Here is a 27,424-nt window from a genome sequence, read left to right on the forward strand (position 1 = left end):
GGAAGACGAGGAAGACGCATCGACACCATTCTGCGCCCCATTCCTGCATCCTGTCTGTCTCCTTGCTCCCGAAACCTCCGGCGGCCCCCCCCTTAGACGGGAAGGCCGTGCACCTTCTTCGTCAGAGTCGATGAAGCTCTGAAACGCATCGATGTCGACAGAAGCAGAGTGGTCGTTCTGTGGTCACAAGTCACAAGTCACAAGTCACAAGTCACAAGTCACAACAAGTGGACAAGTGGACAAGTGGACAAGTGGACAAGTGGACAAGTGGACAAGTGGACAAGTGGACAAGTCACAAGTCACAAGTCACAAGTCACAAGTCACAACAAGTGGACAAGTCACAAGTCACAAGTCACAACAAGTGGACAGGATTACAAGTCAACGTGTAAAAAAGAAATGGACAGGACAAGAAAACCAAGAAAAGAAAAGAAAAGAAAAGGAGAAAGGAAGAAAGGAAAGCAAGAAAAGAAAAAGAATCAACATTGTGTCACTCCAACCACATGTCATGCTCTCAACATCCGCATCTCTCGCCAACGACATCGCAGACTGCATCAAAATCTCTTTCCCCCCAAGTACAACACAACACAGCTCAGCACAACACCGCACAACAGCAGGCACCTCAACGCCAACGAAGACGACGTCCGAGTCATCCGATGAGGAGTCTGAGTTGTCGATCGTCAAGTCAACAACCTCTCCTGCCTCCTCACAGGTTGGTTGCTCCTCATTAATCATCTACAAACCCGCGCAACTGAAACACATGTCGGAGGAGCTGCAATGGAGGAAAGTGAGGTTGAGAGCAGCACGCGCAAACAGCTCCTCTTGCTTTCTTCACTCCATCCACCTTCACCTCCTCATCTCACTCTCAGATTCCTCATCGCCCGTTGACATGTCGGCGCTTTCATATGATAGTCTGAAGCTGCCATTTCTCACTAACCGTCCAACACCTTCTAATCGCCACGGCGGGCTGTTTGTACGCATCTTTGTCATACATGATCATATCCTTCCATCTTCCCCTGATCAGCGAGACCCATGCTTGCATAAACTCAATGGAATTCTGAAAAACCTGCTCGAATTCCCTCTTCCTCTTGTCAGATTCACTGTTCTCAACCTGCTTCCTCTCTCGACATCTTTCATCATGCCTCATCGCGGCGTATCTTCTCTCTCCTTCTCATTATCTCATCGGCATCCCTCCTTCCATGCTTCCTTCTCATCATTCCTCCTCCTCCCCTCTCTCCGCCCATGTTGTGCATCGCCAGGGCCTTTGTCTTTCTGGTTCCTGGTCTGAGCTAAGAATGTGGTTTAGCTCTGAGAAAGCTAAACTACCGGCAGGGCAGTTTCAGTTTCCGAGTCACGAGTGACCGGACCGGCCCCGCGGCGGGCCCGCCGGGCCGGGGGTCTCCGGGGCCTGTCCCCAACTTGAACTTCAAGGCTTGCCGCAGTGCGGCGGCCGGGCCTCAGGCTGCCGGGCTCGGAGAGGCACGCCGTTCAATGAGGTCCCGTTCATGCCGCAGTGGACCCTTCCGAACTTAGGAACATTCTGTAGGATTTCGCCCAGGAAAAACCAAGGAAAAGAAGCTTTTTGTCAGTTCTCGATCTCCCAGTACCGGTTATGACTAATGACCCGGTGGTTTTCCCTGAATAAGGGGGTGGTGGTACCTGGATTGTTTGAGAGGGGTCGTTGAATTAGTTTTTAATACAGCGTGTTTTTGTTCAAATATCTGATAGCTATTTTTGTAGGAGTCAGTTAGACATTTGTATCATTTTCGTTTTATTTATTTTTATATATATAAACACATACATGATGTTTACATATTGTTACCAGGAACTTCCAATCCCGTACAGAATGTCACAACATACCGGTACTGCTTACCCCAAAATCTATGTGGGGTGGGTGGAAATCGTCCCACCGCATCCAAAGACTTTTACTCAAAGTTTTAAGTCAAAGAGGATTTTATGTTTGGAATGGCATCATTCTACAACAGAGCATGAGATTGTGATGATTGAGCAGAGTCTCTCGAGATCCCAAGCATTCTCTTTCTACAAGCAACACTGCATGGCAAGCAAGGATGCGAATTTCACCGTCAATGGGGCTTTGGCATGTTACATGCCGGGAGCAACACAACACAAGGCGTTGTCGTCATGTGTTTGTCTAGGATAAATCGTATCCTCCTCATGTTTGGAAAGTTTTGAATAGCCTTGAAGATTTTCCTGCAGATGAGCCGCCCAGTCATATTTACCTTCTCAACCCCTATGAAGCACATTCTGAGGTTTACACAGGATTTCTGTCAGAACCTGCAACAGTTAACATGGACACATGCAAACGTATGAAGAAGCATGGACACGTGCAAATGTATGAAGAGGATGTTGCTTCTTCGAAGATGGTATGGAAAGACTCGTGACAATGAAGAAAGTTTGGGCCAGGAAAAATTTGAGGAAATTTCCCAAATGCGTTAAGCTTTCCTCATAGCTGCATTGTACCATCAATCAGATGTAGGTAGCCTCATTTTAAATGTTCTAGGCAGGTGCGAAGCGGATGTTCTCCTATAAAATTTATGGTCTACGATACTGATTCATGCAACACTTGTGATTTTCTGATCGTAATAATCAGATTGTCAGAGTGTGTTTCCATATGTTAGATAACCTCCTCCACTCAATATGGTAGATTGAATTTGAGCTTAATGATAGTTTACTAAACCAAAGTTGAGGGTCCTCTCAAATAAAGCTTGGTTTAACATCTCTGCATCTGAGCAGCAAGTGTGCTGCTTTTCGCTGCAAGTCAGATGTCAAGCTTTGCATCAACAATAATTTTCTGCGACAGAGCAAGTATTCATTTGAATCCAGGAATATATATGTCAAAATCAAGCCTGCATGCTTTTCTTGCTGGAATTCTATCTGAAAGTCTCTTGAGAAGCTAGTCATCTCTGCAGAGTATCTGTGAACTCTCCAGCGCGCAGTGTTGTAACAAGGGAAGTGAAACACGGAGATTATCCGTTTGAATGCTCTCACAACGATCATTGGGCTGCATGCCTTCCAGATATCTGCGATACCTTCTGTGTCATTGTCTCTCTCAACAGCTTCTCATCCAATGGTCCGCATCAGCAAAGGACAAGGAGGCAGCAAAATAAAATATTTTGGAGGAAAACTCTCATTGAAAAACTCAAAGCACATGTGTAAGCTTCCGAATCACACATCCGTCGCAAGCCTTCAAGCACACATGCATGTTGGGCTTCTGATTCACCTGTGTCATTGTCTCTCTCAACTGCTTCTCATCCAATGGTCCACATCAGCAGATGGTTTGCATCTATGCCAGCATCAAGGAAGGGTAAAGGACAAGGTGGCAGCAAAATAAAATATTTTTCATTTTGTACTGTTATCGACATATAAAAATTATTCTAGTGAACATTTCAAATCAATTTCGTAAGGTCTCAAATTACCTGGTACATCCGACGGCTCCGAGTCAACAACGGTTGATGTCAGGGTAGAAATTCATTGGTATGAAAAGACTACTTCCGTCATGCTTTCCCTGCTTTGACACTTGACTGTCACGGAAGAACGGTGGCACTCCGGCGCACACTGCCACGTTGCGTCCAACATAGCAGTCGGACGCTGATTCATACCTGAGGTACGGGTGTGCTCCCACTGGAACAGAATGTCGACGCTCCTTTCCGAATAGAGTGACTGCCTGCACAAACGTATACTCGATTCATCATGTGCTTTGAGATGAAGCGTGTTACCGATTTCGTTTGCCACATTGAAAGCCTTCCCATGAATTGCAGCTACTACTTCCTCATCCGCAATCAGAATTCTGTTGCAGAAAAGCTTTCGAAATCGCTCATATTTTTTTCACTTGCAGTGTGTGCCTGATACTCGTGATCACTGGCAGCACATGATGACCACAAGGCAACCTCACCTGGAGACAGACGCCCACCGCTAGTAGCAGTATGATTAAACCCATAACAGCACAAGTAAATGCCTGTGATATGTCATTCCACTGAAAGATTCCCTACCCCCTCCTCCCCAACTCATACTTACTCAGTGCAGGACATACTTCAGGTGAACGCACGTTGCTATAGACATGCTTTGGATCCAGCGGTTTCTTACCAGCCTGATCATTTTTCTAGTGAATTACGTAAATCGCAAGGCATCCCCGACAAATTCCATGTGATTGTACAAAAATGCGCATACGCTTCCGGATCTCGACATCAACTTCCAAGCCAGAATCAAAAAGGTTCTGGCCCAAACAAACATATTCTCTTTCTAGTTTCTGTAGCATAACCTTGGCGAATACTGAGTTCAAATCGTATGACAGGGGAACCTTTGATCACTTTTGCATCTTGGTTGCAAGACCAATAAAGTTTCAATGCTCGCTTACACTTTGCACGCGGCGTCGACCGCAGCTTCGAACCTCTTCAGGTAGCTCAGTGAGAACGGCACTCTCTGCAAGCTTGCATCCCATGAATGCAACAATGCCTGCAAGGGATACAGGATATATTGTAGGAGGTGAACAGGCTCTATCAAGGGATTGAAAGAAGGCATGAAAGATGAGATTGAAAGAGCGGTAAGTCTTTCACTGGCGAGTACGGGTGTGCGCAGGAGAATGGTTGTAAGGCATGGAAGGGACACGGGAAGGGGATCTTGCAGAGTGACGGAGGATGGGATGGAAGGTGCTGAGGACAGTGATGTTGGCGAGGTGGATGACGGAAACAGGCAAACGGTGAATGACAATACAGTGAAAGGGGACGAGAGCAGCTTGATTCCCACCAGTTTGAAATGGGTGGAGGCGAATACAAGAGCAATTTATACAACACACAATGGCATTTCGGAAACAGAGAGAAAGGATATCCTGTTTACAAAACCTTGAAGCCTCGCCATTTCTACACCAAAGATCATTAGAAGAGATGAAGTGAACTGCGGTTTCTTGTGAGGGAAATAGAAATAGAAGCCAGATTACTGGGGGTATGTGGAGCGGGAAGGTCATTGAGAAGCTGTTCCAGGTCAATCGGCTGTACAATGTATTGAAGGACGACATGATTGGTCAACACAAAGATCGTAGCGACGGGCCTGTTGAGATAGTCAGTTTGTGTATGAGGAGTTCTTTTCTCTAGCTTCTGACACCGAGTATGGTTTTGCACCGCTTGTGACCAGCCAGGATACCGTTCTTTCTGGTGTACGCTCCGTACAGGAATATCTTTGGAGTCAGGCAGGATCGGAAGAGCACGGTCGGCAGGGAGTAGGATAAAGTCAACAGCAAGCTCGACGAGGTCAAGAGCAAGTTCGATCAATCGAGTAGGGCGATGGGGCTCGTACTAAAGCATCTTAATGTCAACCCGTAATTGGGTTTTGTCAAGTGACTCTTACTGCAGACAGTGGCCCATGCCTGTCAAGACCTGTTGCATGCTTGTTGATGAGCGCTGCCATGTTTGTGTATTCAATGGTTACAGTGGCTCACCGAAGCGAGAGAGGTCAATAGAGTTGAGTGAGAGAGCCTCGGACTGGACTCATTGCAAGAACCCACGCGACTAACTTCGGACATACGATGATCTTTGGCACGCCGATGGATATGCTTTTGCGACTGAGTTCAGTTACTGCTATCGGAGTCACGCTCAGTGAAGGTGCTTCAAGTCTTCAGCGGTTGCTTAGCTCTGCTGCCATGGTAGCGCATCGATGTCCACGTTGCCTCCGCAAAGAACTACGCCCACCCTCTTAATGCCCTCCCGGTCCTTGAAGCTCTTGGAAAGAGCAGCAGCCTGAGGTGAAGGAGGATGAGCAAGAGCAAGAACAGGAGCAGGAGCAGCAAGCACAAGCAACTGACCACCCCAACGGCAGCGCTGGGCTCTATCACAAGCTTCATCCTCATCCAGACCAGCCGCATGGCCGAGACGATCTCCTCCTCCGTTACCGTGATGACCTCAAGGTGGGTCAGCCGCAACCCGTCCGATCTTCCTCCCTCATCCCCTCCCTCACATCGGTGATGTGATCTTGGATGATGGGCCATGTCAAGTCCCCCATGCTTGTCAGCAGCCCGTCTGCGATGGTCCGCGGGTCGGTTTGCTCGCAGAAAGTTCCCGTCCTGCCCCTGAGTCAAAGGCGCTGCTGTTCCCCTCCTGCTGGACCTGAACGACTTTGCGCAGTCATCAGCCCCAACGGGCTCAGCCGCGTACACTCGAATGTCTGCTAACACATCAGCACTACTCGCCTTGTCCACTCCCCTCGGCCTGCCCGCAGGCTGCCTGCCTTCCTCTCAGGCTGCCCGTGTCCCTGCCTTCAACCCGCTCTCACTATCTGGTTTACCTGGCTGAAGCCCCTTGGCAGCGATGCAGCACCCGGAGAGCATCCCTCCTCCTCCAACGGGGATGATGATGGCGTCAAGCTTGTCTTCCCCGATCTGTAGGAAGCAGGGTCATGCTACTCCGATCATGCTGCCGCGTCCTCTGCCAGGCACCGTCAACCTGAGTGAGAAACTCGAGGGCGAGAGTTCCTGCAAATGGGTAATGAGGGATCGACCTCGCCTGCCATCTGCATGCACCTGCTCCACTGATGATGTCCGGATGGTCGTAAGGTGGGACGAACACAGATCCAGGGTTCGCAGACAAGATCTCATCCGCTGCCCTCTGCCTGTCTGCTACGATGGGCTGAAAAGGGATGATAGTGATGAGTGTTTATCGAGGGAAAGACTCGCCGGGTTACCTCACAGAAGACAACCTTTGCACCATATTCCTTGACGGCATCAACCTTGGGTTTGGATGCGTTGGAAGGCATGACAATATGAGCTTCCATGCCTGCTTGCTTCGCTGCAAGGGCGAGCGCCTGGCAGGCGTAAGCCAAGGATACACCGAGGGAGAGCATGGCGTTGAGGAAACGAATTATGTATGTTGAAAGAAGACAGAGGATGAAAGAAGGAAAACACAGCATCTGAGACGGTGACAGAGTCCGCGAGGGAGTTGGAGAGAGAGAGGGGCAGGAGGAGACAAATCGAGCCTGGAACCTGCGCATGATTGCCGGAGCTATGAGTAACCAAGGGTCCCTTCCCTCCTGCAACGCCCATCAGACACATGCACACATGGCTGCACACTCATGACCTGCTTGTTTGTACTTGCGAACAGCATTGGTAGCTCCTCTGAACTTGAAAGCTCCAACTTTCTGTGACCATCTTCGTGAGCAAACTACATCTAAGGGAGAAGCAAGCCCGCCTGAAAGTTCTCACACTTGAAGAGGATCTGGAACCCTGCTATCCTGTCTATCGCCCCACACGTCATCACCTACTGTCTGGTCAGTCGCCTCTTGCTTTCATCTCTCGCGGAACAGCCAACAGGAGTCAGGTTGACTGCATCCTTGATGTTTTCGTAGGCCTCTTTGACGCTGTCCAGCGTTGCTGCATAGCTTCTGTAGCAACCAAACAAAAAAGTATCACTGATCGACATGACGAAATAAGATTGATCTCCTCTCCTTCCTTCTCAGAACCCCTCTGATTCTTCAATCGCCTTGACCCTAGTTACCTCCTGCCTCCTGCCACCTCCATCACTCTCCTCATGTCTCCTGTCGCTCATGTCCACTGTCTCACCATCCCACATTGCATCCTCCTCGCCTTGTCTCCCCCCCTCCTCCCCTTCCCTCATCGTCACAACATGACGAAGCTTACCTAGCGCCTTGTGATGCCATTGTGACGACAACCTTATTAGCTCAATCAATTACCATACAAAAACTTTTCCAGCTCATTCTTGATCCGATCGGGCTCGGACCCGGTCACCGGGTGATCGGACCAGTGACTCGGCCGTGGCGCCGCGCCGCAACTTACGAAGTTACTAGCTACAGTGCCGCACCGCGAGCACCATTGCTGCAAGACTGACCAGGTACTATCGCGTCCGCCGACTATGCTGATTTGGAAGTTCAACGGACCGTGACTCCTAGTGATTCCGGAGTACGGTCCGAAGCTCCGGATAACTCCCGGCCGGGGCCAGCCGCGCGGCCACCCCGGCCCTGCCATGCATGGGCTGGCATCCGATGAAGCCTAGGCTCGTCGCTCGGACCGTGTTGCCCGCCGGTGGCCGCGACCCGGACTCCCGTCGACTCAGCGGGGCCCTTACTAAGTTAGGCCCTGACCGTCGGACCATTCGGAAGTTCAATGGCAGTGCCATCATCATGTCGGATCGGATGATGACGGTCACTGAGTCACTGGCCGGGCCAGGCCTCTTCTCAGTTCGGAGCAGTGCGGCGGGGGCGGCCGCCGCCCGGCTCGGGTCCATGCAGTGTGAGAGGGTTATGAGCCTCCTGACTTCTTGGAAGGACGTGATCTCCAATCGAAGCTCAAAGATTGCATATAAACAACGATTCGTCTAAAATAATTCTTTTATGGTGATCTCGTGCTCCGAAATCTTCGTTGGTCCCCTACCCCCTTTTTCACCCTCTGCTCTTCCTCTGCCCTGGTCCCTTGGCTTGCAACTTCTTGTTCCCCAAGATCTCCCTCGTGTCACATCACTGGAGAAGCACGTTGTTCGCAGAGCGTTTCCATGTTGCGCCATGATGGAAGATGTTTCATGTGCACAGTTCCCCTTCGATGTTGTCTTGATGGTTGTGAATTACACAAAGTGGATCTCCTTGATTCTCTCTGCACAGTCTCAAGTTTGAAAGATTGTATTTTTGTGACTGATTACCAAGGATTGCATGCATTTCTGTTGTGACGAGTCATTTTGAAACTTTCATTCACAGGGTTTCGTGCGAGCCAAGGATACAGAGGGACTTGAAGGAAGCACGTTGAGATGTCGGTGGTGTCCGAAACATCCCAGAATCGGCCTGATTCCCCTCCAGTCGTTGTCAACGACAACAACACAGTAACTGTCCATCCCCGCAGAAAGTCGGGGTCCTATCGCGATTCACCTGTAGTGACCGTGACACTTGAGAGACTTTCCAAACTGTATGGTCATAGCGTTGAGGAGGCAGCGAGGCAGCTGGTATGTAATCCCTCCCATCTGTACACGATCCTTGTCATGACCTAACAGAGTCGCTGATGTATTGTATGTGCAGGGACTATCAGCGACGGCGTTGAGGAGGGTCTGTAGAAAGCTCGGCATCAACAAGTGGCCATATGAACGCAAGCAGGTGACCCCCAGCCAACTTGGAGAAGACGAGTTTGAGCTCGACGACGACGATAAGATTCAAGAGGACTTCGATTTCTGTGCATCGAGTGGGACGACGAGTTGCAGCCATGACGACCAGGAATACATCCAACGTGCTATATTGTTTCATATGAGCTCACAAAGAGTTTCCGGCCACAATGCAAAGAAGGGAAGCGAGAGCGTTGATGCGGAGGACCTTGCTGAAGGATCAGGGGAGGACAGCAGCTCGTCCGAGGAGCTGGCGTTAGACAAACACTTTATTGCAGAATTTATCAGAGGTGACGAAGGGAAGTGGGCCGAACAATCGTGAAGCAGTGTTGGGTTGAACTGCTCTGCCCTGATCGATGTTGTTACGAGAAGTCACGATCGTGCTGTCGTAAGAACTCAAAGTGGTATTCTACTCAATTCATGCGAATTGATTAGATGAATTCTTCAACTTGACGTGTTTGTTTGCCACCAGTTTGCAGCTTATTTATTTTGACTGTAACTGAGCTTGTCAGCGGCCTTTACCGTGCGGTCAAGCTGCTCAGTTTGCGAGCCTGAGTGCCGCAGTGCGCACGACGGTGCGGCTAGGCTACGGCACTGACTCATGTGAAAAAGCACGGCATGGTCCCGGCTAGCGGTTGATCAGCCGCACCGTCATGATGATATGAGTGATGAAGATGAAAATCATAGGTACTTTAGTAATGATTGAATAAACTCCGAGACACACTGTGACTCAGGCGCGGCTTCTTTCGAGTCGCCGGCGGCCGCGCTGGGCCGCCGGAAGTTCGAAGTTCCGGGCCCGGGCCCGCCGGCGGATGCCGGGCTGTACCGTCCGGAGTCCACTACTCGGTGCCGCCGGCGGCCCGGCGGCCGCCAGTCACAGGCTCCGAGTCTCTGAGGCGGTTGGCGGCGGGCGGCGTACTAACGCCGGGACGGTACCGTGCCGCAGTGCCGGAGTGCCGCGAGTCTGCACCACTGAGTCTGTGCCAGTGTGTGATCGGACGGTGCAAGTACGGTCTGTGCCTGTGCAGACTCCGATGCTCGTGGACACTCAGTGACAAGGCCGCGAGTCTACTAGGCTATCATCATGAGTCCGAGTCCGAGTGACTGGCACCATTCCATGGCATTTTCTAATGCTCGCTTTTGATCATTTTCGAGCGGGGTACCTCAGCCTAGCTAGTAGGATTTTTGAATGGTCGGCGCACTGAAAATTTGTACCAGAAACTTCGATAATGGTTGAAAGTATGTTTGAATCGGGGACCGTGTCGAGCAGTTTTAGGTTTACAAGTATTCTTGCTTCCTCCAAACAACAAGGTTTCAAACATTAAAACTATTTTTGACCTTACACGCTTTTACACGCCTGGGGGGTGCATATACAACCAAATCGCCTGCCCTACCCTTCCCCCATTGCTGCATCCGCACCCGCCGGCGCAGGCGGCGTTTGTTTGAATCCGAGATGGCTCTCAGCCAATGGCTCTTTCATCGTATTCAAGCTCCAGGCCATCCAAGGTTGGATCATGTGTGAATGTTTGTACTTTTTGCGACATACTGCAAGACGACGTTTCAAACAGCTCGAGCTTGTTTTTCAAAGGAAGCTGTAGGAATCAGCATCGCCATGGATTCCAGAGCCTAGGGCTGTTTTCGAATCCTTTTGATGCTCATTGCAAGATGGAGAATTGCTCGTTTTTGGTGATCAAGCATCCACAACCCTTTTTCGTATGATTGAGCTTCGAGCACATCTCTGACTGTAGAGTTGTTTGGTGTCAAGATTGTTTCTCGTAAAGGATCTCTCTGATTAGGCAATTGATTGTTGTTTTGGTTGGCATTCTACAAGACCCATACTTCCTCCTGTCTGTGTCAACCAAGCACATAAGCATAAGGCATGTCAGTCGTGTAGGCAACTTGATTGCAAATAGATCGCAAGTGTAAGATCGATGAACTATTCAACGCCATGAATGCCGGATGTGAATGGACTTCCCTCAGGACTTCTCAGTATCAGAACCAGCGAGCTAAGACATAAGGTAGAGTCTCCATTGAATATCATTCCTGCGAATGTAATGTTTTTATCAGTTGTGGGGAAGAGAAGCATGGAGACAAGCGGGTGCCCAAGCGAATAGGAACATCTTGCGGATGTAGGTTTGGACAAAGACGGCGATGATTCCGAGGTTGTGAAACAGGCAGCGAAAAGATGCTGAGGTTTTCGGAGTTCATAAACATGGCTTGTGACGAGCATGTCACACGTAAAGCGATGGAAAACAACAAACAAAAATTGTAAAGCAATCGAAAGCAACGAAAATCAATGGAAAACAACAAACAAAAATTCTTCTCAAAGGTCTCACTCCTTGACTTCAACCACTGATTGAACATCTTTTTGACCTCGGTCATATCTCGACAAATCCGATTGTACTCCGCCGCTGAACAGAAAGTTGTTTGCGCCATCTTTTCAACGAGTGGTGCCGGGTTTGCAATCGAGAAGTGAGAGATTTCACAGAATTTATTATTTTCGATGTCGTCTTCATGAAAAAATATATACCCATGCACTCTGAAATTATCGTGGAGATCATCGTTGGCATGCTCCAACATGCAAGGAAAGCTGAAGAAACACATTTTTGGTATAGCATTTATTTCATCCGTATCCTTGTAAATTGATTGATAACAATCACGGTTTCCAACTTTGTTCAAAATTCTTTTCAGGGCCACACAGTGCACTCAATTAGTTATAATGGTTTCGTCTACATGTTCCAAGAGGACTCCATTGTACATAATGTACACTTCGACAACCTGTGCATCTGAGTGCAGCGATTTGATCACGCCCAGTCGATTCACTTCAACGCCCCTGTGATCTTCACACTGATATTGAACCCCTGTGCCAGGCTCAAGTATGATATTCAAATTAAGCCTGGCTTTTTCCAGTACATCCTGGGCAAGTCTCGATCATCAACTGACGTATGCAGGATCATTCGAAGCTTCAAATCTTCAGGTGTCTTTGACTCATCACAAGTCTCTTCCTGCTCCAAGAATGTATCGAAATCTTCCTGCCTTCGCCTTCTCTGAATTCCATTTGTTGCTGATACACGACGGTGAAGATTCATTTGTTTGGTGTCTGTAACTGGAGCGCAAGGGAAAGGGAAGCAACGGGGAGGGAGGGGAGCAGGGGGGAGGGAGGGAGCAGGGAGGAAGTGAGGGGAGCAGGGGGGGAGGGAGGGAGGGAGAAGAGCATGGATGGAGGAGGGGAGGGATACTTGCAATGGGATCTCAGGATTTTTAATGAAAATTATTTGCTCTTTGATCGGGGGCAAGGGGACCTGTGTTTCGGTGGCACCCTATAGACATAGGGTAGGTATCCATATAAAACAACCGGTGTAGAAAAAAAAGATTGCCGTTGCTAGCTGGCATACGACTCCTTGATTTGAAAACAAAAATACTTATTGGCTGGATTTACTACACTCGTCAATGGCTGACACTAATAAGATTTCATGAGCGTGTATCGAAATACTAGTGATACGAATAACCCTACCCCCTCCATATCAGATAAACATACCGGTACACAGGGTAGAGAGCAGCTAAGAGGCGTGTAAGCCGGAACTCAAATGCTTAAAACGAATATAAAAGAGTACTGAGTGGTACAAATCATTCTGGTACAAAATTGACTAAAACCTGTGCTCTTATGATCAAATTAACAGGTACAAGTGTTTGTTAAAAGGATATTAATTTATAATTGGGCATTAGTAAATGCCATGGAATGGGCGCGGCTGGCCCGGCCGGGCCGGGCACCGGGCATCATATGCGATCACTGCCGATCCATCATGCGCGCCGTCCCCGGCCCGGTCCGGCAAGTTCAACGGGGAACTTAGGACATCCGAGATGCCAGTGCTGCCGCAAGTATCTTCTTGCCAAGTTGTTTCCTTTTGCATGGAACTTGAACTCAACAAACAGCAAAGGCCTCTCCAACAGTGGCACCCGATCTGTTGTCTAGCCAAAAGTCTAGCCAAAAGATCTAGCCAGGGAATATCCTGGCTATATCTAGACATCCCAACATAGATGTAGATGTTGGGATGCAATCCGACTCAACGAGCAGCACTCACCGCCGGTTTGAAAATGGCGGGGTAATTTGTGTTCAAACAATTACCCGGCTTGAGTGACTCATATTTTGGGGATTTATTCGACACAGCACATCTTTGGCCTTGGAACATCAAAGTCACTGAAGCGATTCTGATCCTCTACATGTTCCAGCGCTTCTTCCATCCAAGCGTCTGCTCCCAACCAAGCCTTTGAAGTTCTTTGCTTGATTCCGCCGTACTGGCGCTGGTAAGGCCAACGGTACACTCCAATCTTTCTACACACATTCTTCAATGTAGACAAGGATATTCCCTGAGGTTAGTGAGTTAAAAATCAATGTTTGTAGAGAGGAAAATGAAGAGCTTACAAGAGCAACAGCTGCGTCCGGTTGTGGCATGTCGAAGAATTTCTCGACATCCTCTCTAGAAATTTTCAGTTCTTCTCGCATGTTCAAGGAGGATTCTATGCTGCTATCTCCTTGTTTCCTTTTGCGTGGAACTAAACGAACAGCAAAGGGCTCTCCAACAGTGATCTTTCGACTAGGTGTTGGGATGACAGAGCCACTCGCATTTGGAAATGGTGTGGTAACTTGTGTTGAGGGTTCATGGTTATCCGTAGTTTTGCGATGTTCTGGCAATAAAATGTTGTCAAACATCGACATGACTTGAACACAAAATACTCACCAGTGACATATTTCCTAATTTGAAGATCCAAGGATGGGTTGAACATGGGCTGACCGATGGCCTTGATCGGAGTAACCATGGGACCAGTTGTCATGCTGATTGCAGGATTCACAGCTGCAATAGAAAATTGCATGTTCCGCAGGAAAGACGAATCGGTTTTTGAGCTATCTCTTGTCCAGTCAAGTCCTTTTGATTACAACCACCCTAGTGAATGAGTTGGGGACTATTGATATACCGATGGAGATGTAGTGGATAGCTGAGAGAAAGGGTTGCAACCAAATTTGTGACAGGCTATTGTGTTTTTGATGGAGAGCAATGTGGATTGTGGTTTTGACACGAGCAAACAGGCGATCTGTTTGCACGACAACGAAGGTGCGGAGCCAGCGCGTGGATGCCGTACATCTGCCTTTTTAAAACCCTGCTAGTACACCATTTATAAGTAGTATTTTAATTCGACCTCCACAATAGCGAATCGTTGTCTTTGAACCTGATACACCCTCTTAGAAAACTTTGAACACCCCTTCCAACTCATTATTGATTGACCCGTCCATATTGACTACCATGGTTCACGGATCTATACCCGTCTATATACATGTAAATTTATTTTGTTTTATACAGTTTAGTATGAGTGGATCTTCGTTGAGTATGTGCATCTACCGGTACCATCTCCTTCGGACCCAAGGGTCCAAGCTGCTTACACAGGGACAAAATTAAAAAAGATTTATTCTAAACGAAGCCAAGAAGGTAAATCTATTTTTAAAAGATATGAACAAAAGAGTTTTCCCCTGTCTGTGTCAAACCTGTTACGTAGGTCTCGAAAGCAAGCATGGACCCTTCATGAACTGAACCCCACTTTTCCACCTCAAAACTACCCTTCCCTCTTGGCAGTCTCCCCAAGTGCGGAGTCTGCCTCCTTGCTGACTATCTCCTCCCTCCACTTTAACCCCTACTGCCAAGGGATGCTAAAGCTTAAAACAACCAGGTGGTGTCCATGGGCTAGAACCGCGTGACTGTTCATGGGCAAATCGATCTATCTATGCGTTACAGACGGTTACAAAAACAAGCTCGCCTCATACTCTGAAACTACTGCGAAGAAAGAGATCATGTTCCATCGATTTGATAAATAGCTGTTCTATTTCATTGTGACTTGGAATCTATTGATGTATATATTTCAATGAACACAATAAATCTAGCAGCTTGAGGCAGACATCTCTTCTGGAAGGGAGGATCTGCGCTGATATTTGCCACAACGGCGTGATAAATTTCCTTCTACGTGCATCAAGGCCTCTTCGAACAATGAGAAATCCATAACTTCTGAGTCACTGCTCGATGAAATCAGAGTATACTGACGCTTGTATGGCCATCGCGAAAGACCGACTCTTCTACACACTGACTTCAGTGCGGACAATGAGATGCCCTTGCAATAAAACACGTTAAGAAAACCCACATTTGGCCACATGAATATTACCAGCTTGTGTGCTGCTTCAGCCTGTGGTAGATGGATATACATGTTGAGCGTATCCTTGTCAACAACAAGCTCGCGGACGTTAGGGGAGGTACAACCCTTTTTCTTCCGAGGGAAAAGCCTGACTGTTTGATTTGTTGGTGATTGTTCAGGACTCACATCAGCTGAACTCTCTTGCAATTGCTGTCTATGCTGTCCAAAGAACAATCCAGTTTCTTCTGTTGATCGTTAGCAGTCAGCAAAGATAATGTACGAAGATTGATTGTACACGCCTGTAGAAAACGAGGGAAGATGCTCCATATGTACTGCTCAAAATCAGTTGCTTGTTGTTGCTGAATGAATCGGCTTGTTGGGGTGATAAAAGCTGAAATGAGCGCTAGAGCGGAGGTGGAGTTTGGCGCAAGGGAAGTACGTACTCAAATACTAGTATACTGCGGCAAGTGAAATGACTGAAGGGGAATGATGACACCAAAAACTTCAGTTTTAGAGAGTTTGATGACTCTAAAACCTTATATCCAATAAAAAATTATTGTAAATAGCGCATTGAAACTGAAAACAATCATATTGCCGACTCGTAGATGCAAGTCACGGTTTGAAGGGTCCAATCTGACCACCCTGGATCATGACCAAATCGGAGACATGCTAAATGGTATCATGACCGCACGTCATCTTCATACGGTGATGTCGCCTAATCGAATACTAAAAGATGTGGCAAAGAGGTCACCCCTGTCAGCATGTAGTCAGCACATCATGCCAGTGCCCGCTCCGGCCGGCGGCCGGCGTGGCCGACCATGCCAGACCGTGCCAGCTGCGGCAGTGGCAGGCGCCGGCGCGGGTCCAGTTCCGGGCCACCGTCTCCGCACTGGCTCGGCTGAGGGCCGGGGCCACCCGGCGGCGGCGGCGGCGGCGGCGACGACGGTCGACCGGACCGGGGGCCACTGCCGTGACGTTGCGGGCGCCGGCCGCCAAGTTGGCCGGCGGTAAAACCGACGGTTCGCCGGTCCCGGCCCGGCCCCCCGGTGACCGCCGTCTGAAGCAAAGTACGGTCAGTGCCACGGAGTATTCCGAGACGATTGAGAAGTAAGGCCTTCGGCGGACTCGGGCCGCTGATACCCTACGTTCGGCGTGCGTCAATCACTGACCGTAACGTACCGTACATTATTGAGGCCCGGCCGGGCTCGCAAGCGGTGAGTACCGTGACTCCCACCGTACGGTACCGTGACAATCTCACAATCATGTAATACTATCATATCGTTTACTCAAAGCTAAGTTAAAAATCAGTACGAGGACAATCAGGAGAGTCGAGGTGACCCTGACTACAGTAGTCCTTTACTTTTACAGTAACTGTCGCACTGGCCAAACGGCGAGAAGAGAAAAGACAGCGAGTGGCAGTAGTTGCCTCAGGCAGGCCTGGCCGCCGAGTGAAGTCGAGTGCCTCACGGTTACCACCCCATGGATTGACCACCATGTTTTTTATGGAGAAAGAAGGGGTACGGGGGACGGGGGTTTGATCCGTGAGCCACCTATTTTTTCTTTGTCAGCTGTGCCCCTGACATTCAAAGGTTGCGGTTTTTGGACGCCTTGAAACACCCAATGAAGTCTGTCAGCAAGCTTTTGGCCATGCTCTCTCGTGACCGTCACATAAACACACCGTTTCACGTGAGAGTTGCAACAGGACCCGTTAATAAAAGTGGAAAAGGTACGGGTGCTAGTCGCTCTGTGGTAATGTTGCCTTGTGATTTCCTGTGTGATCAGCGACTCCTTGGCGGCCTCGACCGGCCCCTTCCCTCTCTAGCTTGGTTATTTGTGTTGCTAGTCGAAACATCGGTCCATCCTCCGTCCACACCACCGTTGCTTCTGCCTCCTCTTCGCCCAGCCTATCGCTCTCTTCAAGCTCCTTGCCCCTCCCCCTTCCAACCTTGTGTAGAGATTGATCAGCATGGCCGGAGCCCTCGCAGTACTCACAGCCAACAGCCTGGAAGCCAACGGGGCCTACTGGGTCAGCGGTGACCGTTTGAGCGACTTGATGGACTTGATGTACAATAACAAGCACGTTTCACCGGTTGAGTACCGTGCGGCTCCTTCTACCCATCAGCATCGGGAAGATCGACCAGGGCCGCCCGAACGCCACCTAGACTCTAAGGGAGCCAAGGGTGCCGTGAGGCTTTGTCCAAGGAGGAAGAAGTCCAGGACCTTGTCTCCTAGGGAAATCATCATTGATGCGAACTACTTGTCTACTTTCTTTCACCTACCACAGCCTGAAGCTGCTGTCAAGATGGTAAGATGATCACTTGCTGCTGGGTGCGCTTGCTGACATGGGCCATAGGGGATTTCTTTGTCTGCCCTCAAGTCAGTGTGCAGGAGGGTAGGTGTTCCGCGATGGCCGTACAAGCGCCAGTACACGACCAACGACTCTCCCTGTGAGGAGGAGGAGGAGGAGGAGAGGGAGGAGATGGAGATTCATGATGCGTGGGAGGAGGAGATGATTGATGAGTTCGAACTCTTCGAGGAAGCCTTGCGGCATGTAGAGGGAAGAGCCTTTAAGAGGAGACGAAGTTGAGCCTGACGGGCCTTCTGGACCCCTTCATCTCTCCCTCTCCTTCTCTCCCTCTCCTTCTCTTTCCATCTCTTCAACAATCAAGATGTAAGTGTAAAAATAAAGATGCTCTGTTTTCACGATGGATCGTACAGTTTGTTTACCCGAATTTCCACCCGACGGATGAGAAGGTCGGTTATGGGGGGCAGCGAGTACATGTTGCTTGCTACAGGCAGTCTGATATCATTTCTTGGCCTCGTGCTGACATGCTTGCTGCTGATGATGCTCCGATGCTCATGCGGATCGATCTGTGTCAGCGGGTCAGAAAAGAAGAGACTGATGAGGAGGAAGACCTTCTCTTGGGGTGAAGGACGCTTTCAAACTGTCAAAGAACCTGTCAGGGCAGGGAGGAGGAGAAGGAGGAGGAGATGGAGATGCAGGAGGAGATGGAGATCGTTGCGATAGGCAAAAGAGGCAAGCATAAACCAACATGCAGAAACACAATCTTTCATGGAGGATGTTGTTTGCAAATGACAGTAGAGCAAAGAGTAAATCTCATTACACATTTCACCTGCTCCAGAAACAACTGCGGCGTCTGTATCTCACCCTCACAAGTTTCGATCGCCTTGGCAAGTCTCCTCGTCAAGGAAGAGCAGGGAGATCATGTACACAAACCTTTTCAATCGCCAACGTAAACGATGCCTCGAGGCACTGGACAGAAGATTTCATGTCATAGTTCCTTCTCGCTCGCTTCAAGTATCGGCTCATGTCCTTGCAGACAAAGTGAGCTGAACAATAATCTCCTTCTCAAAAGACTCACGGAATCCTCCTGGCTGCCCGCTGGTGTATTCCCCTTCTCGCTTCTGACGACATCTATCTGTTGTTTCGGCTGATTTTCTGGCTTGGTCTCTGCAGCAGCAACATGTTTTACAGCTACCCAATCTGAGGGAACAACATCAAAATGCTCTCAGGCACAGGGAGATTGTTGCTACCATGATGAAGGGTTCGCTTGTCCATCACTGCAATGCTCTGCTCTTTTTGGTTTTGATGTTTTTGAAGCGGTTGAGATTGATGGCGATGATGCCGATGGGAAGAGGTTTTGTTTGCTGATCTGTAAGAAGAGCATGGTTATCATCCCGCAAACAAGCAAGGCAAAAGCAAAGGCAAGCGCAAGTGCAAGCGCCGGTTGAAAGCGCAAGCGCAAGTGATAGCGAGAGCGAGCGACATACTTTTTCTGAAGGAAAGCAAGCATTTTTCTCCTTGCTTCCTCGCCGTCATCGATAACCTTTCAAGCAAATGTTGTGAGGGAAGCAAAGTCGCACATTGAGATCTCAACTCACTTCGACCTCATCCTCGTCTTCTGAGCAAATGTTTTCTCTGCAACAAGTATGAGAATTTCTCCCGTCATTTATCAAACATCACTCTCTCCTTCTATACCCCAACACATCACTCTCTCCTTCTATACCTCAACACATCTTCTCTTCTTCCCCATCCTCTCTCATTTCATATCTCTCTCTCTCATCGCATCACATCTCACCTCGGTGTCCTCTTCTTGATATCCGCGATCATCCTTGACATCTGACCGTAGTAGTGATCGCATGTGAGGCCCTTTGCGAGAGTCTTCTTGAAAACCTGACGCAAGATCAGACGACGAGCAACTACAATATGGCGGAAGGTTGAAGATAAGCTGAAGGAGCAGCAGCATCGAGAGGGGAACGAGGAGCAGGAACCGGCGAGCGAGCAATAGAAGCAGCAGGGGGGGGGCACGAGTGCCAGGAGTATCAGCATGAACAGAAGGGGCTGGGCCAGCAAAAGTAGAGAGCGACGGCAGCGGCGGCGGCGGCGGCGGCGGCGGCAACAGCAACAGCAGCAGTGGGAGCAGCAGCAGCAGCAGCAGCGGGAGCAGTAAGAAGAAGAGCAGGAGGAGTAGAGAACAAGCATGCACACAGAGACATCACGTCTCTCTCCCTCTCTTTCGCTCTCTCTATCGCGGCTCTCGTGCCATTCTTGGCAGGCTGAAAGATTCGCAAGTACTGGTCGAGAAGCAGGTGGAGCCGCCGCTGCCGGTCCTCTCGTGTGAGGCCCTGGACCATGTAGCCCAGCTCAGCCTGCAAGAAGATCAGGGAGAAGCAGCTGCAGGAGGAGGAGGAGGAGGAGCGAGGAGCCGCAGCAGCAGCGACAGCTGCTGCTGCTGCTGCTGCTGCTGCTGCTGCTGCATGACCAAGTTTCACCTCAATCTTTGGGATCCTGGAGCCATCGAGTTTCTTGAGATACTCGAGTTTCTGCATGTAAGCCGGAACTTTCTTGTCAGAACTCTCGCTCTTGCTGCTGCTGCTTGTCTTCGTTTGCTGCTTCTTATTCTGCTCCACCCTCTCCTCACTGCCATTGCCCCGCATTTTCTGCTTGTGACTTTTCTTCGCGTCTTCGCTCTTCACGCACACAAGCACAACTTCGTTTGACTGCGGCGGTTCCTTTTTCTTCGCCTCTCCTGCCGATACTTGAGGTTTGTTTGACACTCTCTCGATCACGTAACTCTGTTTCTCCTTCTCCTTCTCCTTCTCCTTCTCCTTCTCCTTCTCATCCGTCAAAGCTTGTAGCTCCTGCGAATCACCAACGGCTGTCCCGGCACTTTGCAAGTTGCTCAAAAGTTGCCGTGCACTCCCTCGCACAACCTAAAGGAAAGCATGAGGCGGGTAAATAAAATCAGTAGAATTTTCACCACTGGCGCGATCGAGTTGTTGGACTGATCGTAGAAGTAAGCACAGCTAAGGACAACACGTGTTAGGACACGCACGCACGCGCACGCACACAGCAAGACAGACAGACAGACAGACAGACAGACAGACAGACAGACAGACAGACAGACAGACAGACAGACAGACAGACAGACAGACAGACAGACAGACAGACAGACAGACAGACAGACAGACAGACAGACAGACAGACAGACAAACAAATGGTCTTGAGAATGTGACAAGTTAGAATAGAATCTTTGCAGCAGGTTTCGGCATAGCGCCGTCTTTAGTTTTCATGTCCTCAAATTTTCCTTTTTCGCACGCGCTCTCACCAAAAGTTTACAGCATCCACGTTGCATCTCCTTTCCCCCTTAGACCAGCTCAGCTTGTCGTGCAACCAGCTATCAAACCTACGGGCACAACCTCAGCAGCTTCCCCATCGTCATCCTCCTCCTCCTCCTCCTCCTCCTCCTCCTCCTCTTGCTCCTCCTCCTCCTCCTGCTGCTCCTCTTGCTCCTCTTGCTCACCTTCCACGGTACCATGAGCTCCGGTCGCTCACCTCGTGACCTCTGATGTAGCTGAGACAGCACTGAAAACAATATCCGTCAACATGGCAAACAACAACATCAGCATCCTGGTTCTCTCAATCGTTCATCTCCCTCTTATCCATCTCTCCTCCTCCTCCTCCTCCTCCTCCTTCTTTCTCCTATTCCTCCTCCTCTTGACCATGCTCTCCTGACTCTTCCTTCCCGCCCTCCTCCCCATCCTCAACCACCTTCTCCTCCCGTTTGTCCTCCTCCTTCTCCCCCCTCCCCCTCCTCCCCCTCCTCCCCCTCCTCCTCCTCCTCCTCCTCCTCCTCCTGACCTTTACGCTGTCGATGGCTGTAAGTGGAATGATTTCATAGTAGCTAGAGTCAAGCACTTCACCTTTACACCTCAACAGCCTGCACATTGCTCTTCAGTCACTTACGCATTTGTTCTCCTCTACCTCCTCCGCATCCTCTGCCTCATCCGCATCCTCCGCATCCTCCGCCTCCTCCGCCTCCTACTTCGACTTATTCTCCTTCTCCTCTTTCAACCATGTTTCTCCTCTCAACCTCTTCTGCTTGTCCTCTTTATCTCTTACCTCATCCTCGCGTTGTCGGGCAGGGGAGCAAGAATCTCGATTTCTGATGGCCGTAAAAACCATCGGACGAGGCAAAACTTGCAGCAAGTGTGAGGAGCTTTGTTGGTTGCAACGATGCCAATCATCGTTATGAGTATCATCAACATAACCAACATCATCAACTCCACAAACAACATCAACAACATTATCATCAACATCAACAACATTATCATCAACATCATCATCATCACCATCAACATCATCATCATCATCATCATCATCATCATCATCATCATCATCAACAACAACAACAACAACAACAACAATAACAACAACAACAACAACAACAACAACAACAACAACAATAACAACAACAATAACAACAGAAGCAGCATCAGCAGCAGCAGCAGCAGCAGCAGCAGCAGCAGCAGCAACACACAATACTCTCGATCATCATCATATCTTTTTATCTCACATGCTTGAAGCTCGGCTTTCTGACTTCTGCAGCTTCGACCTCCCACCCTGCCGGCAAATCAAGAGTCCTAACGTGAGACTCCAGCTGCTCTCGTTATCACCAACATCCCCATCATCGAACTTGATGTCATACTGCAAGAAGGGAAACACAGTCGTCAAGGAAGGAACGAGCCCATGCCTGCTCACCGTCCCGTTGTCGTTGATTCCGATGATGCTGCCGGGGAAGTAGCGAGCGACAGACTCGATGACACTGACGAGGGAGATGAGACAAGGAAACGAAAGCAACGACAAGAAAGTAGAAACATGGCAAAGACAAGCTTGACACGGGTGATAACGGCCGCCCGTCATGTATGACCCTCATCAGCACCACCAACATCTGCAGGTAGCAGCAGCAGCAGCACCACTAGCACCACTAGTAACACCAGCAGCACTAGCAGCACTAGCACCACAAATAACACCAATAGCAGCAGCAGCACTGGTACCACCACTAGCAGCACCAGCAGCAGCACTACCATCACCACCATCACCACCAGCACCACCACCACCACCACCACCAGCTACGAGCACTAGGAAGGTTTCCCTCTTATCCTCACCCCTGCTGCATGATCCTGCCTTGCCATTTTGCCTCCACTCTTGCCCCGACCTCCAACCTTCCATCAACATCACACAAGGAGAATGCTAGTGTGCGGTGCTACTGCTGGCTGATGGATGAGTCCTGTTGCCGCGCAAGGTCGACGATCAGCTCGACGCTGGCAACGTAGGGCTTGTTGATCCGGTCCCCAGTCTTCACCATGACTACATCTCCGACCTGAAACACTCGGACTGTCACGTTGGAGTCTCAAAGGGAAGTGCTATCGTACATGAACAATCCCTTCCCCGTAGAGGTATGCAGCGTCGTAAAAGTCTGCCTCCTCTACATCGTTGATCTCAACCTCGCAATCAGACCCGGCAAGGTTGTCGCACACCCACCACCTTCCTCCTCAGGTACTTCTTGTGCCTGTTCCATGCTAGACTCCTCGCTTGCTTCTCAAGACAACGACCGAGACAAAGAACATCCTGTTGTGAAATGAGGAGTTTCCTCTCGTCTCTTCTCCTCTGAAATGTTGAAAAACCTGCTCATCACTGCTTGCAGCTATCATGAAGTTTTCCTCTGGCAAGACGTCACATGCTGAACATCTCGTACATGACAAACCTTGGATGACCTGCTGCTTGCTAACCGAGACCTGACTGACTGAGAATGTCTCGCCTAGTTTGTTGGAGCAGTGTTACAACTGGATGGAAACAGAAAGACAGAGACAGAGAAAGAGAAAGAGACAGGGACAGAGACAGCGACAGCGACAGCGACAGCGTCTGCGGCAGAGGCAGAGGCAGAGGCAGAGGCAGAGGCAGAGGCAGAGGCAGAGGCAGTCAGAGCAGATAAGGATGAAAAAGACGTTGCTCATCACAGGGATGGTCTCAATCGGAGGAGAGCCACTAGAGTCAGGTCGCCAAATATCACTGCGCCATCTCCTCACATGATACGCCGACGTTGTCAGCAGCAACCAGAACGACCCGATCGCCCTTGGCGCGTGTAAGGAGCGAGCATGCAAAAAGAACATCTTGCAGTTCCTTTACCTCCTCCTTCATCTCTGCCTCCACCCATCGCCCCGACTCTGAGCGGATGGCAGAGAACCTGCAGAAGAGGAGGTCTTCCCTCCTCCTCTCGGGGATGAAGTTCGCCAGTCGGTTCTCGAATGCATTCTCCAGTCTCCTCGTCTCAGCCGATTTCTTCATGGCAGGGGAGGCTTTTTTGCTACCTCAGAACCGCCCCCTGCAACCACTCCCCTCCTTCCCACTATTCCTATCACTCTTCTCCATTCTCCGACCTCTCCCTCTCCCTGTCATCCCTCTCCTCCTCCCTCTTCCTCTCTACAACTGTCTCCTTCCCTCTTTCCTGCACTCCTTCACTTTCTATCCTCCTGACATCTCCTATCTCGTTTGACCCTGCCCGACTGCTCGCTCTCCTTAGGGAACGACCACCGGTGCTGATTACTACCCTACCCGGTTCATAAAGCGAGTTTACTATTTTGAGGGCGGGTACTGCATCCGATGCAAACATACGGTACCCCCCTTAATCACCAGAGCACTCGAAATTTGTCGGGTACAGCAGGAGCAGTAGCAGGAGCAGGAGCAGGAGCAGGAGCAGTAGCAGTAGCAGGAGCAGTAGCAGGAGCAGGAGCAGGAGCAGGAGCAGTAGCAGTAGCAGTAGCAGGAGCAGGAGCAGGAGCAAGGCATGAAACCGAGCAGGAGCAGAACGAGCAAGACGCAATTAGATGCCTCTGTTTGCTCAAGGTTGAACAACAGTTCAAAGTCATGTCAACCTTCTATGTCGACGGCTGCTCCGAGGCTTTATCAACCAAGGAGGCCGAGCATGCAAGACAGGATGCGAAACGGTTTACTGACAACAATCACTGAGAGTAATTTGGTGTATCTTACAATCATCTGTCAAGGAAGTTCTGTACCTGAGAAAAGCTTGTCAGCCTTGCAAGCTTCGTCGCTCGCCCTCACATTCTGCAAGGTCGTCTCCGGATCCTCCGAGTGTACCCAATGCCCAGCATTCCGAATCGTCTGTGATATCCATGTTATCCCCTCCTCCACCCGTCCACCCCTGCTCTCTACCCCACCTCCTCTCCCGTCCACCCCTGCTCTCTATCCCACCTCCTCTCCTGCTTTTCCTGTCCACTACCACCTCCTCCCCTGCTCCCCCAGCACTCTATCCCACTGTTCCCCTCCCCTGACACCCTCCCTCCCTCGCTCATCCCTTCCCTCTGCTCGGCACCCCCTCTACCTCCATTCACCACCTGCAGGGTGAAGTTTGGGAACAGCCGCATGATCTCTTCGAGATGCCTTGACCTGTGGCAGCACGTTGGTAGAGAACAAGGACGAGGCAGAGCCAAAGGGGGAAGAGGAGGAGACGATGCGAGGGGAAAAGAAAGAGAGAAGGAGAGGAGGACAGGAGGACAGGAGAGAGGTGAGGTGAGGAGAGGAGGAGGAGAGCAGGAGAGCAGGAGAGCAGGAGAGACGAGGACGAGAGGACGAGAGGACGAGAGGAGGAGAGACGAGGACGAGAGGACGAGAGGAGAAGAGGAAGGGGTTATTGAGCCACCTGATAAAAGGAGACTTCCCTCCTTGCACAAAGAACGCATCACCAGGAAACGAGAGACCTAGGACGGATGCGGGTTGCTGCAGCCCCTGGGAAAGATGGATGTGAGAGTGCGAAGTGATGTAGAGGAGGAGGCAGGAGAGGAGGAAATCAGGATGAGATTGGAGAGGAGGGGGGGGGGAGGGGGGGAAGGGGAAGAAGAGGATAAGAAATTGAGGATACTGACCTGGCCAAGATCGAACCCCCCAATAATGCCCATATTCCTTTTGATGTTTTGAATCCCGATACGCCACTTCCATGCTGAAGGAACCAACCAAGTCAAGAACTTCGTCCGGCCTCCTCCGCTCCCATCCTCCAATTCGCTTCTTCTTTGCTTCTCACCTCCTCCTGCTCTAACCTTCTCTCCTCCTCTCCTCCTCTCCTTCTCTCCTTCACCCTATTCTCATGTCACAACTTGCTGACACACCTTGGTCCTCCTTGACGAGGTTTGTAAGAGCGAAGGCCCTCAACAACTGCAAGCATGTGGGCACACGATCGACGCACAAGACAAAGGAAACACTCACGGGGTCCTGGATGGAAGCTGCCAGCAGCTCGTCTGCGTGCCTCTTGTCCTTGACTGAGAGGTTGTACAGTCAAACTTTGACCGTCAACGGCGGTAAGAGGCTAGAAACGGATATGCACTTCCGACCAAGGAGTGGGAGGAGGGGTGCAAAACGAGGAAGTGTTGGAGGGGGAGGACAAGAGCGGCGCGGGGGCGCGAGGGGGGGGGGGGAGCAGGGAAGGGGAGGGGTGGTGGTAGGGGGTCACCTTCTTCAAGAGGGAGCCCGTACAGGGAGTTGATGGTAACGGCGATGTCCCTCCAAGTTTCACTCCCCTTCACATGGGGACGTAAGAGTTGAGCAAGGAAGAAACAGGTGTGAAGCGAGTGCAATACAGAGACATCCGATAACAAAGTTACAGCAGACAGCAGACAGCAGACATCGTAGCGTGGAGAGTGGAAGGGTGGAGGAGGAACAGAAGAGAGAATGTGGAGTGGGAGGGGCAGTTGACGGGAGGGGCGGGGGTTCACCTTTCCTAGAGCCTTTGAGTAATCTGCAGGAGCAATGTCGAGGATGGCAACAGATTCAACCCTGGAACCCTCCGTAAGATCCTCCTCCTCTTCTCTCTCAGTCGCCGTACAAACCTGGTAGGGTGCAGCAGAGCAAGAGTAGCAGCAACCTAATCGACCACAGTGAGCTGTGGGGGCAGACGTCGCTCCAAGGAACCTTTCCTCCCATGGAGTGGCCGATGACGCAACACCTCTCTATCCCCATTCGATCAAGCAGGCTGATCACATCTTGGGCCATGCTGACGTACCCCATGCTCCTGCTCAGCCAACTTCAGGCACACCGGACTATCCATGTAGTGCTCACCGTGTGTGAGGACTCTCGCCATGGTTCCGCAAGTCCGGGATGATGATTCGCCGTGGCTTCGCCAGCCTCTCTGAAAGAGTGTTGGCCCATCCCAAGAAGTTCCTTCACCGGCAAAGGTCATCAACAAGTCCTCGAGCCCTTGCCCCGCAGCACCTAGAAGAGCCGAGCAGGCCATGGAGAATGAGAACAGGGCAGGCAGCCTCTGGGGACTTGGATGCTGGGTAGAGAAGCGTCAGTGGAGCTGAGCAGGATCGGAGACTTAGAGCGCTGACGTATGTCGATGTAGGTGAGATCGACGTATCCTTTCTCTGCTGCGAGGTGGAGGCCTTTGACTCGTTTGATCCGCCAGTAGCTCTTACTGGCCATCACCATGGAGTTAGAACCAACTTCACCTCCACATGAGAGGTAAGAACCTGTCGGTCTGCTGCTGCTCGGCCACGTTACTCAACACTTGGCTGTCGGTCCTAGATGCGACCATTGACAGGTTGATGGGAGAATTGCGGGTCGCTGTGAGGATGTTGTGAGAGGATCTTCTGTAAGAGGGTCGAAAGGACGAGAGGGAATTCTGTGCATGAAGCGCTGCTGGAGATGTACTCGGGCTCAAAGTGTAGCCCAACGAGCTGGGCCAACTTGCCAGGAAAGTGACAACTAGCAACACAGCGCCGTATTCGTATGTTTGCCTGTGAACCGGCGAAGACATCCTTGGAGGTGCGGT

At 50.3% G+C, this 27,424-nt stretch overlaps 7 protein-coding genes across 7 annotated transcripts; 2 read left to right on the forward strand and 5 right to left on the reverse strand.

Annotated features, from left to right (window-relative positions):
* Positions 1-5,636: 5,636 nt before the first annotated feature.
* Positions 5,637-7,674, reverse strand: GUITHDRAFT_160144 (hypothetical protein; the record flags this gene model as incomplete). Its single annotated transcript, XM_005823659.1, has 13 exons — positions 7,640-7,674; positions 7,311-7,383; positions 7,191-7,259; positions 7,080-7,140; positions 6,986-7,032; positions 6,688-6,807; positions 6,527-6,632; positions 6,450-6,478; positions 6,292-6,385; positions 6,114-6,171; positions 5,965-6,070; positions 5,813-5,908; positions 5,637-5,711 (listed from the first exon to the last, which is right to left on the reverse strand). Exons 1-13 carry the CDS (start codon positions 7,657-7,659, stop codon positions 5,637-5,639), a joined length of 954 nt encoding a protein of 317 aa, XP_005823716.1. The 5' UTR covers positions 7,660-7,674.
* Positions 7,675-8,756: 1,082 nt separating this feature from the next.
* Positions 8,757-9,423, forward strand: GUITHDRAFT_145487 (hypothetical protein; the record flags this gene model as incomplete). Its single annotated transcript, XM_005823660.1, has 2 exons — positions 8,757-8,948; positions 9,022-9,423. The coding sequence occupies 2 exons, from the start codon at positions 8,757-8,759 to the stop codon at positions 9,421-9,423; spliced, it is 594 nt and encodes a 197-aa protein (XP_005823717.1).
* A 3,955-nt stretch (positions 9,424-13,378) lies between these two features.
* Positions 13,379-14,225, reverse strand: GUITHDRAFT_155137 (hypothetical protein; the record flags this gene model as incomplete). Its single annotated transcript, XM_005823661.1, has 3 exons — positions 13,841-14,225; positions 13,525-13,787; positions 13,379-13,469 (listed from the first exon to the last, which is right to left on the reverse strand). Coding segments are annotated over exons 1-3 (431 nt in total), but the record flags the coding sequence as incomplete, so codon positions are not given.
* Positions 14,226-14,982: 757 nt separating this feature from the next.
* GUITHDRAFT_155138 (hypothetical protein) lies at positions 14,983-15,670 on the reverse strand. Its single transcript, XM_005823662.1, has 3 exons — positions 15,578-15,670; positions 15,309-15,523; positions 14,983-15,257 (listed from the first exon to the last, which is right to left on the reverse strand). The coding sequence occupies exons 2-3, from the start codon at positions 15,348-15,350 to the stop codon at positions 15,030-15,032; spliced, it is 270 nt and encodes an 89-aa protein (XP_005823719.1). The 5' UTR covers positions 15,351-15,523; positions 15,578-15,670; the 3' UTR covers positions 14,983-15,029.
* Positions 15,671-17,136: 1,466 nt separating this feature from the next.
* On the forward strand, positions 17,137-17,981 carry GUITHDRAFT_155139 (hypothetical protein). Its single transcript, XM_005823663.1, is given in 4 exon segments — positions 17,137-17,584; positions 17,604-17,606; positions 17,636-17,723; positions 17,914-17,981. The coding sequence occupies 4 exon segments, from the start codon at positions 17,245-17,247 to the stop codon at positions 17,951-17,953; spliced, it is 471 nt and encodes a 156-aa protein (XP_005823720.1). The 5' UTR covers positions 17,137-17,244; the 3' UTR covers positions 17,954-17,981.
* Positions 17,979-23,930, reverse strand: GUITHDRAFT_165652 (hypothetical protein; the record flags this gene model as incomplete). The annotated part of the gene is made up of 26 exons (XM_005823664.1): positions 17,979-18,149; positions 18,413-18,466; positions 18,517-18,612; positions 18,662-18,783; positions 18,834-18,952; positions 19,071-19,126; positions 19,182-19,218; positions 19,379-19,473; positions 19,800-19,949; positions 20,073-20,513; positions 20,561-20,606; positions 20,909-20,986; positions 21,104-21,165; positions 21,442-21,520; positions 21,703-21,779; positions 22,157-22,203; positions 22,257-22,287; positions 22,342-22,405; positions 22,749-22,805; positions 22,851-22,963; positions 23,016-23,081; positions 23,128-23,211; positions 23,268-23,305; positions 23,348-23,401; positions 23,670-23,715; positions 23,770-23,930. Coding segments are annotated over 26 exons (2,444 nt in total), but the record flags the coding sequence as incomplete, so codon positions are not given.
* A 702-nt stretch (positions 23,931-24,632) lies between these two features.
* On the reverse strand, positions 24,633-27,081 carry GUITHDRAFT_145489 (hypothetical protein; the record flags this gene model as incomplete). The annotated part of the gene is made up of 13 exons (XM_005823665.1): positions 24,633-24,656; positions 24,703-24,762; positions 24,819-25,047; positions 25,301-25,386; positions 25,524-25,597; positions 25,764-25,809; positions 25,861-25,913; positions 26,105-26,171; positions 26,367-26,480; positions 26,563-26,662; positions 26,710-26,779; positions 26,818-26,862; positions 26,982-27,081. The coding sequence occupies 13 exons, from the start codon at positions 27,079-27,081 to the stop codon at positions 24,633-24,635; spliced, it is 1,068 nt and encodes a 355-aa protein (XP_005823722.1).
* Between the last annotated feature and the right edge of the window lie 343 nt (positions 27,082-27,424).

Source organism: Guillardia theta (assembly GCF_000315625.1).
Source record: "Guillardia theta CCMP2712 unplaced genomic scaffold GUITHscaffold_104, whole genome shotgun sequence".
Classification (NCBI taxonomy): Eukaryota; class Cryptophyceae; order Pyrenomonadales; family Geminigeraceae; genus Guillardia; species Guillardia theta.

What these genes read in the sequence shown, in the direction of transcription:
- GUITHDRAFT_155139 (XM_005823663.1), top strand. Translation starts at nt 17,245, where the DNA reads ATGGCCGGAGCCCTCGCAGTACTCACAGCCAACAGCCTGGAAGCCAAC. An exon ending in TACACGACCAACGACTCTCC is followed by an intron (nt 17,724 to 17,913) that starts CTGTGAGGAGGA and finishes CTCCTTCTCTCC; the next exon opens with CTCTCCTTCTCTTTCCATCT.
- GUITHDRAFT_155138 (XM_005823662.1), bottom strand. Translation starts at nt 15,350, where the DNA reads ATGTATATCCATCTACCACAGGCTGAAGCAGCACACAAGCTG. An exon ending in CTGAAGCAGCACACAAGCTG is followed by an intron (nt 15,258 to 15,308) that starts GTAATATTCATG and finishes TTTTATTGCAAG; the next exon opens with GGCATCTCATTGTCCGCACT.